The sequence below is a fragment of the Exophiala oligosperma genome (genome assembly GCF_000835515.1).
Source record: "Exophiala oligosperma strain CBS 72588 unplaced genomic scaffold supercont1.3, whole genome shotgun sequence".
NCBI classification, from domain to species: Eukaryota; Fungi; Ascomycota; class Eurotiomycetes; order Chaetothyriales; family Herpotrichiellaceae; genus Exophiala; species Exophiala oligosperma.
This window is the reverse complement of record NW_015622820.1, coordinates 2,576,254-2,587,987: the sequence shown is the minus strand read 5'-3', so window position 1 is coordinate 2,587,987 and position 11,734 is coordinate 2,576,254. Positions and strand designations below refer to the sequence as shown.

Below are 11,734 nucleotides of genomic sequence, written 5' to 3'. Positions count from 1 at the left end.
AGCCATGCCGATGACGGGGACACCAGAGTTCTGGTTCTTCTGCATGGCCTTTCGCAATCCAGAGACATCCAGGCCTGAGATGTTGAGACGTTCAAGGTAGTCGCCAAAAGCATCGACGACAACACCTTTACGCCCCTTCACCCAGTCCCGTTCTTCGTCAGACAGACCGTTTGCGGGTCTGATCCATTGCTCCTTGGCGGGACACTGTTTGTACACGGGAGCGTAGCTGTCAAAGCTGTATGCGGAAACGGTGGTGCCGAGCGCTATGAAGGCAATTAGCTAAGAACCACCGACGAAGAACAAGAAGAAGGAGGAGATTCAGTACCTGCCACAGGCAACATCAAGTCACGAAGAAACCACATGGTGCTGGTTCTGGTGTTCGTATTCGCTGTCTATCTGAAATGAGAGCGTATGAGAAAAGTCGTCTGCACCTTTTTCGAAAGGACCGGCACCACGTACTTAAAAGCCTTCCAGCTGCCGCACTGTTCAGTTATACATTTGTTGGAATTGATGTCATCGCTTTTCTTGAGATGCTGGCCAGGGCCAAGGGTATCGGGACCCAAAAACCATCGTGCTGAATGGTAGCCAATGGCCAGCAGATGCATCCTGGAGGGAAAGCTTGTATGGCTGGAGCTCGCGCATGATGCCAAACGGGGATCTCTGCGGCCGGGTGAGGCTGTTACGTCGGTCACTCGTGCGAATGACTTACAGCATGTTCCGCGCGGCTGGTGGCCTTAAGCCCCAAGAGAGCCTTGCGTTGATTGGAAAACCAATGTGAAATTGCACTTTTGGTGGCACAATGGACTTCTCAATTGGGAAATCCATTCGATACTACGGAGGGCGGGGATTAATAAAAATGAGTCCAACTGCTATCGGAAAGTATCACGAGCTGAACGGCTGAAGAAAACTACCATCTCCATAGAGTGGGCTCCTCTCATCGACCGGAGAAGTGGATCTGGGTACTTCTTCTCACTCGCCTGGGTTCGCCGACTTGCGTAAGCAAACACGAGGGTTGTTGGCCAATGCTTCCATCAGGCTTTCAATGGTGGTGAGTTCTAGTTCCCTCTCCCCGCAGAGTTACAATAATAAGAAGGGGGAGTGATCGGGGATGGTTGTCAGTGCGTCCGTAACTATTTTTGTCCCGGCGTATACAAATTGGGCTAGATGCACTAGGGTGCTCAAGGCAAGGACTTACAAACACGGGATGTTTACAGACTTTGAGCTTCTCTCGAATACAACTTCAGGCGTCGTCATCATCTGATTGAGACCTTTTCTTTTTCCAAAGAGACTTTTGTGACTTACTGTCAGCACAAAATTCGCAGCCTTGTTCTGATCAACCAAAAGGTCACTGCCTGATCATGGCCAAATTCGGATGGCCATTGCAACGACAAGAGGCCGAGATGTATGTCATTCTCTCGGTCCTATGGTAAGGCACATTACTTGCTGGTGACAAATCCAGTCATGCAAGGCTGGCTTACCTGGCGGATATAACGGTCGAATTGGCTCACCGTTCATGTCAGCCGTTGTCCGCGAACTGCAACAACATGCTATTTATGAGTAAGACTATAAGTTGAGAAGACAGATATAAAGACAGTTCAAGCCATGCGAGTTGTAAGGATGAGTTCCATCTGTCAACCTGTCCTTCTCAGCACCTCGATTCCGTCTCGGCAAGAGTGAAAGTCAAAGCCAAAAATGTCCAGGCCCAGGCATATCGCAATCGTTGGTGGTACAGGTCTGCTCGGTTCACCTGTCGTCGAAGCATTCCTGCGGAAAAGGGACGTGTTCGACCTCACGCTCATCACCCGAAGTACTTCAACCCACAAACCACCCTCGCATGTCACAACTGTGATCGTGGATGCACTCGATGACGTGTCGGAGAGCAGTCCTCTCGTCCAAGCACTACGGGATCAGGACGTCCTGATATCGACTCTGAATTCCGCCGTGGCAGTGAAGCGTAAGTTCTGGTAATCTGTTACTACTTCTCCTTCTACTTCTACCATCACCACCTAGGTGGTGCATCCTCGGCAACGTTTTCTCCTCCACATGTTCTTGCTGATAATTCGTTGTATCAGTGGAACCAAGGTTGGTTGAAGCCGCCATCCAAGCTGGGGTCACACGCTTCATGCCGTCCGAGTATACCTTTGATGTCACTCACGCGACAGCACGGGAACTCGGAGAGGGCAACCTTATCGGTGAACGCGTATCTTGGGCTGACAGGTTGAGTGAAATCGCCGCTGAGGGATCGATAACCTACACGGCACTCGTCACGGGTAGCTTTCTCGATTGGGGCCTCAAGGGTGGCATGTGTGGGTTCGACCTGGCGCATCAAGAAGCAGTACTGTACGACAAAGGAAAACACGCAGCGACAGGATGCACGGTCGAGTTCGTGGCGAATGCCATTGTGGCTTCCTTGTTGCTCCCAGATGACGAGACGAGGAACCGGCGCATCTACGTTGCCGAAGTGGAATATTCCGGTCTAGAAGTGCTCGAGATATGTCAACAAGTGACAGGTAACGAGTGGAAAGTCTCCGATGTGAGTGTACAGAGTGTTTTGGAAAAGGGTCGGCAGCTCCAGGCACAAGGGAACCTGAGAGGAGCGTATCTGAATTACGCTGTGGCCTTGAACTTCAACGGTTGTGGAGCCGTTGACCTCAAGACCGGTCTGGACTTTGGCCGGACACTTGGCCTTCAGAGACAGAGTCTGGAGAGCATCATTCGACATGCAATTGGGGATGTTACAGAAACACGCAGGGAGTCGCCGTCTCGAGAATAAACGATACAGGACCATCATATGATACTTTTAGCATCCGGAATTATGAGCCACCAACTTCCATTATTGTCTAAATACCAAATGCAGTAGGTATTTAGGGCACCTCTATCGACAGTACGTGCACTCGTACCTCCCACAGGTACCGGACCGTATTTCGTTGGCTGTGTGTCTGTGTGACCTGCTTTCCCCAAAGGAAGAACCCCATCATTACCACTTTTAATCCCAAATACCCCACATTGTTTCTCCAGATCAGTTGTTGCTCTCTCTCTCTCCCAGAGGAATGGTCACAGTAGGTAATAATGATGATGATGATGATGAATGACTTGCCGACCATTTTACTCCGTTGTTAGTGGTTTGATTCTTTCCTAGAAACGATATAAGAGTCTATTGATTGCTCGTCCATAAACAAACGGAATCTCTTAGGCTCTCGTTCCTCTTTTTCTCTCTGACAAGTACTTTTTTCCCCGACAAGCATACCTGCAAGAAGACGCAACCATGTCGTCCGACCCTAAACCGTGGGTCATCATCGTAGGGGCCGGCCCATCGGGACTCCTGTTGGGTCTGTTGTTGGCCAAACGAGGTATCCCCGTCCAACTGGTCGACCTGACCTACGAACTCGACAGGAACCCGAGGGCGACTCACTACGGCCCTCCGGCGATGCACGAACTCAACCGCGCCGGCGTGGTGGGGGAGATGCGCGAGCAAGGATTCCTCCCCAACTCGGTCTGCTGGAGGAAAATCGACGGCACGTACCTCACGGGGGTCGACATGAATGTCATGGGAGACTACCCAGACCGCATGGTCTGCCTGCCCCTCAACAAACTGGGCAAGATCATCTACGACCACCTCCAACGACAACCTTCCGCCACCGTCAACTGGGGTTACAAGGTCGTCTCCCTGGGCCAGGACGACGACAAGGCCTGGGTCAACGTCGAGACCCCCGAAGGTCCCAAAAAACTCGAGGCGAAGTACATCGTCGGCTGTGACGGCGCCAACAGTCAAGTCCGACGGTCCTTGTTTGGAGACTGGGAATTCCCCGGCAAGACGTGGGAGAATCAAATTGTCGCTACGAATGTAAGAAAAACTGACTCACCAGTCAAAACACACCCCCCTTGATGTTATTATTTACCCACGCCTATATTACCGCCTATCGTGTGGTCTCGTGTCATGACTAACAATTCATCTTGTGGGCACAACAACAGACATACTACGACTTTGAACCGTACAAATGGCTAGATTCCAACTTCATCATTCACCCCGAACACTTCTTCATGGCCGCACGTATCGGCACGGACGGGTTATGGCGTATTACTTATGGTGAAAAGCCGGGCCTCACCACCGAACAACTTCGTGAACGTCTACCGATGAAATTCAAGACCTTTTTGCCCGGTCATCCGGAACCCGATCAATACAACGTCGTCAACTTCAGCCCCTACAAGATTCATCAGAGATTGGCTCCCAAGATGAGAGTTGGGAGATTTTGTTTGGCTGCTGATGCTGCTCATTGTAAGGTTTTACTTTTCTTTCTCTCCCTCGACACCTCTCTCTTTCTCTCCCGTGGCCCTTTTCCTTCACGTCTTGGTATCTGCGCTGACCTCATCCAATCAGTATGTAACCCATTCGGCGGTATGGGTCTGACGGGTGGGATCGTCGACATTGGTGGTCTTTATGATTGTCTCGTGGGCATTTACGACGGTTTGGCCGACGACTCTATCCTGGACAAGTACTCGGAGATCCGGATGAAAAAGTACAATGAAATCATCAACCCGATCTCGAGTGACAACATCTTGAGGTTGTTCGACCAGGACCCCGACACCGCCATGGAAAAAGATCAGTTCCTTCAGATGTTGAAACGCGCAGAGACGGATCTGGAATTCGCAAAGGAGATGCAAAACGGCGCAAACGCACTCATGCATGATTTCACTCAGTACTACTCCAAGAAACCGGCCGCCACCACCAACACCACCAGCGAAAAGGTGGGAGCGGTGGCGTCAGAGGTGCCATTGCCTCAGGCCGTTGCGACTGGAGGTGTCAACTGATTATTAAATCGATTGTGAAAACAGAAAAAAAAAAGAAATCTCTCAAGACATATATGTACAGAAGTCGTACGGAGTAGTTGTGATGTGTTTTACTTTATCTACAATTCACCCGTCATGACTTATGTGTAGGTATGTAAACTTTGCTCTTTACTTCGCAAGTAAAGCATCGTGTAAACAAGGCCGCTTCTTCAATTGCCGGCCAAAACGGCTCTTAGTTCATCAGCGTGGTGTGTGTACATGGTGTGTGAATCGTCCGTAGATTAGTTACACCTTGACGTCGTGGATTTGTTCTTCACCGGCATGACTATCCTCGGCGGGGGAAAAGACCTTTCCGAACCTGAAATGGGCAAGATCACTCATGGTCCTCGTGGTGTTGCGGAGGTTCTGTCGGACCAGCTCGCCCGTGGGTTGGCTGAAGATCAGGTCAATCTCTTCGAGGGTCTTGTTCTTGGTTTCTGGCATGAACAAGATCTGGTAGATCCACCCGAGCACGGCGATCCCCCCGTAGAACCCGAGGGTCAACCCGGTCTTGGTCATGGCCCGCTGCATGTCCAGGAAGAAGTAGGTGACGAGCCAGCTGCAGAAGAACAAGTTGACGTCGGTGGACTCCATGCCGTAGGACCTCAGGTACGTCGGGAAGACCTCGGACGGCAAGACCCACGTCAGGCAGGCGTACGAGCCGAAGAAGCCATTGTACAGGATGATGCCCGTCAGGTACAGGCCCTCGGTGGCGACCAAGGTGTGCGTCTGGTAAGAGACACCCACCAGGATCAGGCCGACGAAGAAGCACGGGAGCATCATGTTGGCCCAGAATCGACGGCCGTACTTTTCCATGAACAAGACGCCCGGGATGGTACCGAGGAGCAACGACCCGCCCCCCACGAGTGACATGAAGACCGACTGTTTCTTGTCGAAGCCGATTTGTGACATCAAGGTACTCATGTAGTACATCTATGAAAGGGACACGTCAGTATGTGTTGTCCGAGACTGCAAAAATTGACAAGCAGAAAAGAGCAAGTAACGTACGATGGCATTGATACCCGTCAATTGACCCAGGGCGATCATAATGTTTGCATAAACGATCGATCGTCTCGCGCGCGGTACGGTAAAGAAGTCGAGCCAGACGAATCTCTTGCGTTTTGTGTCGCCCTCTCTAGCTTCGTGGTCGAGAGCGTGGTGCATGATGAAGAATTCCTTGCGGTCCTCTTCCCTTTCAAGACCTCGGATGCGCTTCCACACGGCAAAAGCCTCGAGGGTTTTGCCCTTGTGCATCAACATTCTGGGAGACTCGGGCATCCACATCATTCCGACCAACATGATTGTGCTAAAAACCAACGATGAGCCGAGCATGTATCGCCACCCACCAGAGTGGACGTTGACGAATATGGCGGCCACCACGTAGCCTATGACCTCACCGAAGGCGATCATGAACTGGTACAAACTGACCAGGTTGCCACGGTACTTTTTCTCGACGGACTCGGCGACGTAGACGGGGACGGTACCACCTTCGAGGCCCAAGCCCATGCCCAGGATGACACGAGCGGCGACGATCATGCCGAAATTGATGGCTCCGGCCTCGAGAGCGCCGCCAATGGTGTAGAGAATGAGGGAGATGATGATGGCCATTTTCCTCCCGACGAGTTCGTTGGTCGGACCTAGGATGAGAGCACCGCCGATGGCGCCCAGTGGCACCGCCGAGCTGGTCAAGCTGACTTGTGAGGTGCTGAGGTGTAGATCGTCGGGCATGTAGAGCAGCGCGCCGGAGATGACACTCTGGTCCAGACCCGAGAGCATACCACCCATGGAGGCGAAGCCGACGAGGAGCCAGGTGAAGTGACGGGGGTCGTTGAAGGATATCTGAGGGTTGAGGAACGAGCTCTTGATGGGGTTCTCGGCCAATGCAGCCTCGAACTCAGCAATCTCGTCGTCGACTATGGCGGTTTCGTCGGCGAGTTTCATGGCCTGCGCCTCGCTGAGCCTTCGGGACGCCATGGACATTTGTCGGGCGGTCACAGGCTTCGAGGTATCGTTGTCGATCTTGTCATGTTCGAGGTGTGCGAGGGTGGTGGAGTTGTCGACTCCAGGCTTTTCAGGGTTGGCCATGGTGGGATTATAACAGGCAGTAGTACTCTCACACGAGGACTGATCGTATAGAGTTCATCGAGAGGGTGTCAAGTATGGAGAGGAAGTCCCGTCTTTATACTTTGAGCACAAAACAACTCCTCTGGAGTATTTCTCCAGTGGATATCCCATGTCTCCGGAGAGGAGGTGGGTTGAAGCCTCGAGGTGCGATGTGTGTCGCCAACCCTCAGTCGTCAGGGCGGATGTGTACCCGGTCAATCAGATCAACAAGTTGCATCGAGAATGGGCACCGCGGTGAAAGTCTCGCAGAAACACGGCCATCCAACAAGGTGATCCATGGGACTTGTGAGTGGGGTTGTTTTGATGTTTCGATGGACCGGCAAACGATCGGCCATGCAAGAGAAGGATCATAGAAGCAATTCATCAAGCTTTTTGCCGTGGGTGGAGGCGTTAAGTATCCGCCATATCCGTAGTCCAGCATCTAACTCGCCGAAAACCCCCTGCTTGACGGCCCTTGTTGCAGCCTTGCTAGACCCAAACCGAGGCTGATATGGAGATCAACGAAACTTTGTCAGTGGCGACCAGCCTCTCATATGGCTCGTGCTCGTCGTCATCCTTTTCCTGATCATTTCCATTCCATCAAGGTGCTGAATTGCCGACGTCGGCGACTGACAATCTTCCATTGTGGTAGAGAATATTCTTCAAAGCACAATTCATCAGCCGATAGAGCCGTTGTAACAGTCGCATGGATGCCCCTTGTACTGAGTAGATGTGCATATATTATAGTGAACATGCGAGCGATTCTCATGTGCATAGTAACCACCCGTGAGTTATATTTTTATAGCATCCCTAGAAGCCTTAATCCTGCCACCATCTAGGCCTACACTCCGTGCTTCTGCGGATCAACTACGTTTTACTCATGAACAACATCAAAACCGCCTTTTGCGCGTTCATACCACACTTTGGCCCCGGCTTGGGCTTCAACAATAATGGCCCATTATTTACGGAGTACGACGTTCCGTACAAGACATGAATAATAAATCTCTTCAAGGTTTTGCACCGACATGATGATTCCCCACCGAGCCGGGATTAAATAAGTGGCGCCTCAGTACACAACAAGGTACATGTCAGCGAGACAATGCCTTGTCCATTTAGAATGAGAAGAGCTGTACTCCCGCGTACAGCGGATAATAACATACCCGGCTCAAATATCTTTCGTTCTTCTCCGGTATGCGCTTGCTGATGGTGACTAGCGTTTTGGACAATTTCTCCGGGTGCTACACGTCAACATCTAGACTTGAGTTACAAATGACCTAAAGCGCTCCTGTTCAATCAATGCCTTGACATGGTCATGGTTCCTGGGAGTCGCAAGTACAAAAACCCTGGAAGGAACAATGTTTTCACTGTAAGCAATCCGGAACTCCTCGGTCCGCGACACGACCCCCGGGCTTGAATCTGGTGAGCTCCCTTCTCTCCAGCCTTGACCACTTTAGCTATGTGAGGAAATCCAAGAGGCAGGAGATCTGTACCTTATGACAGAATAAATAATTGGATGTCCTCTTCTACCGTAATATCACACATGGCTCATGTCCTTGTGACTACCACCCGTTACGTTACCATCTGGGTCGGTCAGCTATTATTCGACTACTATATAAGTGTTTAGTGTTAGTCATGGATCTTGCCAGCTCTACAAGGCTTGAAATGTATAATTCATTAATCGTGCGACTGCTGCTCAATAATAATTGGGCTGCCCTGAGACGCAGTCCGTCCTCAACTGAGGAGTACCTATCCTATACTCCGTACTAGATAGTGCCGACCAATGCTGATACACTATCTATGTTTAGAGGTTTCGGTTTCCGGCCATCCAACAGTAATATTCTTCATCGTGTCCTCCGTCGTATTATTCATTTGTAATTTCGGGGTTTCCACTTGGACAGCCTACTCAGCGTGACCATGGACAGTAAGGTAAAATACTCGCGGTCGTCGTTGATCCGATGCACAAAACTTGATGGTCATATCCAGATACGAATACGAGTAGGACGTGAGAAGTACAGTATAGTAAAAGGACGGATTCTAATAAACTCCAAAATTTGATATTCCTCACTTCGATCAAGGACCTCATATCCACCAGATTCGCTGACCAAGTCTAATGGAGTCACCACAAATCTCCAATATCGTATCCGTGCTTTAATTTCTCCGTACTATGGTGGTGACGATGAACCAGAACCAAAAGAACTCACGGAGCGAGTAAAGCCGACGATAACCGTCATCCCAAGACGAGGATCTAACCGAGAGCACTGTTTTCTCTTATTTACAAAACTAATACCCCGTCAAGTACGGGAGTAAATGATATTGGAACTTGACAGTAGTAGTAATAGTGGTAGTAGTAGTAGTAGTAGTTTGTGAGCCGGAACTAAACTCATCACCCCGAATTTCAGGCAACGAGAACAAAAAGAAGGTTGAGATGGTAAGAAAAAAAAGGTGGTCGATGACTCAGAAATGCATGTCATTGGCAACTCCGATACACACAACAACATCCAAAGGGCGCGATCTTGCATACCTATACGCGCTACACCTACGTCAATACTGATACTCACCTTCTCCAACTGTAACAGAGTACTCTAGATGTACATATAAAGATCGAGACTGATACAGAGTGATAAATCTGCCCTTTCTTGGTAGGAAGAGACAAATACGAGTACAAAATCCCAAGGACGAATCCGACAATTCTATACAAAATCTCCTAACCATGGCTCTGCTACCTACATTTGAATTACCCAAGGCAAGTCCTCTCTCGCTCTCTTCTCTCTGCAACATGACCATATCTTCACATCACTTACAGAGTAATAATACATTTGCATTTTGTTTTATTTTTTTTAATTTTATTTACATCAATTAATCAATTCACAATAGTATGTTGAAGGTCGCGCCCATGAAGCCAAATTTGCTCTCGCAGGTAGCGCTACACCATACCTTTCCATCAAGGAATTGATCTCGCTATCTTCCGAGCCCGAAAAGACAGCCCAAAACTTGGACGCCATTACCTCTCTGAAGTTCGGCGGCAACTTGCACTTGGGAAGACTGGAAGTACGCTCCGCGATCGCGAATTTGTACAACGGAAGTATATCGCCGGATCAAGTCATGACGGCGGTGGGCACGACCGGGGCCAACTCGACCGTGTTCACATCTCTTCTTACTAGCGGTGACCATGTCATTGCACTGTTTCCGACCTACGGACAACTCTCTGGTCAACCCAGAGGTTTTCCCTGTCAAGTTTCATCCTGGAACTTGGACGTCAATGACAATTGGAAGTTGGACATCAATCAGCTCAAAACCTTGATCAGACCAAACACGAAAATGATTGTGCTCAACAACCCAAATAACCCGACCGGTACTTACATGGACGCCGACATGCAAAAACAAATCTTGGACGTCGCCAGCAAGCACGACATTGTAGTCATGGTGGATGAGATCTTTCGACCGCTCTACCACGGCGGAGAAGAAGTCCCCCCTTCATTCGTCGAACATGACTACACCAAGGTCGTCGTGACGGGATCCATGAGCAAGGCGTACGGCTTGACGGGTGTGAGGGTAGGTTGGATCGTTACAAAATCCAAGGACCTACTTGCCAGGTTCCTCAACACGAGGTTTTACGCCTACACTTCCGCGAGTGACATCGACGAGGTCATCGCCGCAGAGGCCTTGAGCGAGAGGTGTCGTCCGGCCATCCTCAAGAAACATTTGGGTAACGCCAACGATAACCTGCCGTTGTTGGAAGCCTTTGTCAACAAGAACAGTGACATGGTGTCTTGGACGAAACCGACGGCGGCGGCGACCGCCTTCATCAGACTCTCATGGAAGGGAAAACCGATCGACGACGTCGAGTTTTGTCAGGCCCTCTTGGATGAGGAAGGGTTGCTGTTGGCTCCAGGTAGTTTGTGCTTTGGAGAAGACCGTCAAACAGAACTAAAGGGTTTCGTGAGGTGCCATTTCACGCTCCAACCAGAGAAGCTGGTCCCGGCTCTAGAGGCTTGGGAAACCTTTCTTCAAAAGAGGCGCGCCTCGTTGTCGTAGTGTTATAGTTTCCTCTGTACATCGACATATTTTGCGTCCACTCAAGGAATTGCTGGTGGGTCAGCGCAAGCCACCAATTTTTGCCATACCGATAAATCGTTATTGAAGGAGGCCCCCGTGTGCGGAAGCAGAACCCCAGGAGGGTTGACAATTCCCATTACGAGTACAGGAGTGATAGTCATTCTGACTCCGATCAGAGTAAGGTTGCAAACTACAAGCCTTGGAATTATCGTTGGATGGAAAAAGCCAGCCTTGTTCTAAACTGGTGGATTGTATAGCTTGACAGCAGCGTGGAGAAGACATCTCTGTGTTTGAGAAATTGGCAGTCACGATCTAAGATCCTGAATGTTAAGTGAGCCCTCTTCATGCTTCGAGTGCTCGTTGGCACGCGTCGAAAGCCGGAAGGCCTCACCACTCGACTGACGGGATAAGGAAGAGTTTCTATTATCGGGCTCACCGTCCAGACTGCCTCCCCACCTTCATCAGCCTCAGGAGGCGGGAAACAGAAGAAACTTGGCCTGGATGAAGTTATCAGAGGTCAGTCTTGGCCTTGTGCGTGACACACATCGCCCGGGCGGGTGGGACGAGTGACCGAATTCGGAAGGCGTTTGAAAAAGATACAAGACGCCGCATACTAAAATAACAAGACCCCCCCCCCATCAACCCCTTAGATCTCAGCCCTATCTTGATCAAAGCCACCACACGGCACACATCAATCATTCCTCTTTTCATCAGGGGCGAGATGAAAAGGCCAACTGGGTGACCCGTT

General features: G+C 50.3%; 2 protein-coding genes across 2 annotated transcripts; one reads left to right on the top strand and one right to left on the bottom strand.

The window, feature by feature from the left end:
* Positions 1-4,849: 4,849 nt before the first annotated feature.
* Positions 4,850-7,196, bottom strand: PV06_03693 (uncharacterized protein). The gene is made up of 2 exons (XM_016404506.1): positions 5,836-7,196; positions 4,850-5,760 (listed from the first exon to the last, which is right to left on the bottom strand). The coding sequence occupies exons 1-2, from the start codon at positions 6,910-6,912 to the stop codon at positions 5,074-5,076; spliced, it is 1,764 nt and encodes a 587-aa protein (XP_016265511.1). The 5' UTR covers positions 6,913-7,196; the 3' UTR covers positions 4,850-5,073.
* A 2,272-nt stretch (positions 7,197-9,468) lies between these two features.
* Positions 9,469-11,099, top strand: PV06_03692 (uncharacterized protein). The gene is made up of 2 exons (XM_016404505.1): positions 9,469-9,673; positions 9,805-11,099. Exons 1-2 carry the CDS (start codon positions 9,641-9,643, stop codon positions 10,963-10,965), a joined length of 1,194 nt encoding a protein of 397 aa, XP_016265510.1. The 5' UTR covers positions 9,469-9,640; the 3' UTR covers positions 10,966-11,099.
* The last annotated feature ends 635 nt before the right edge of the window (positions 11,100-11,734 follow it).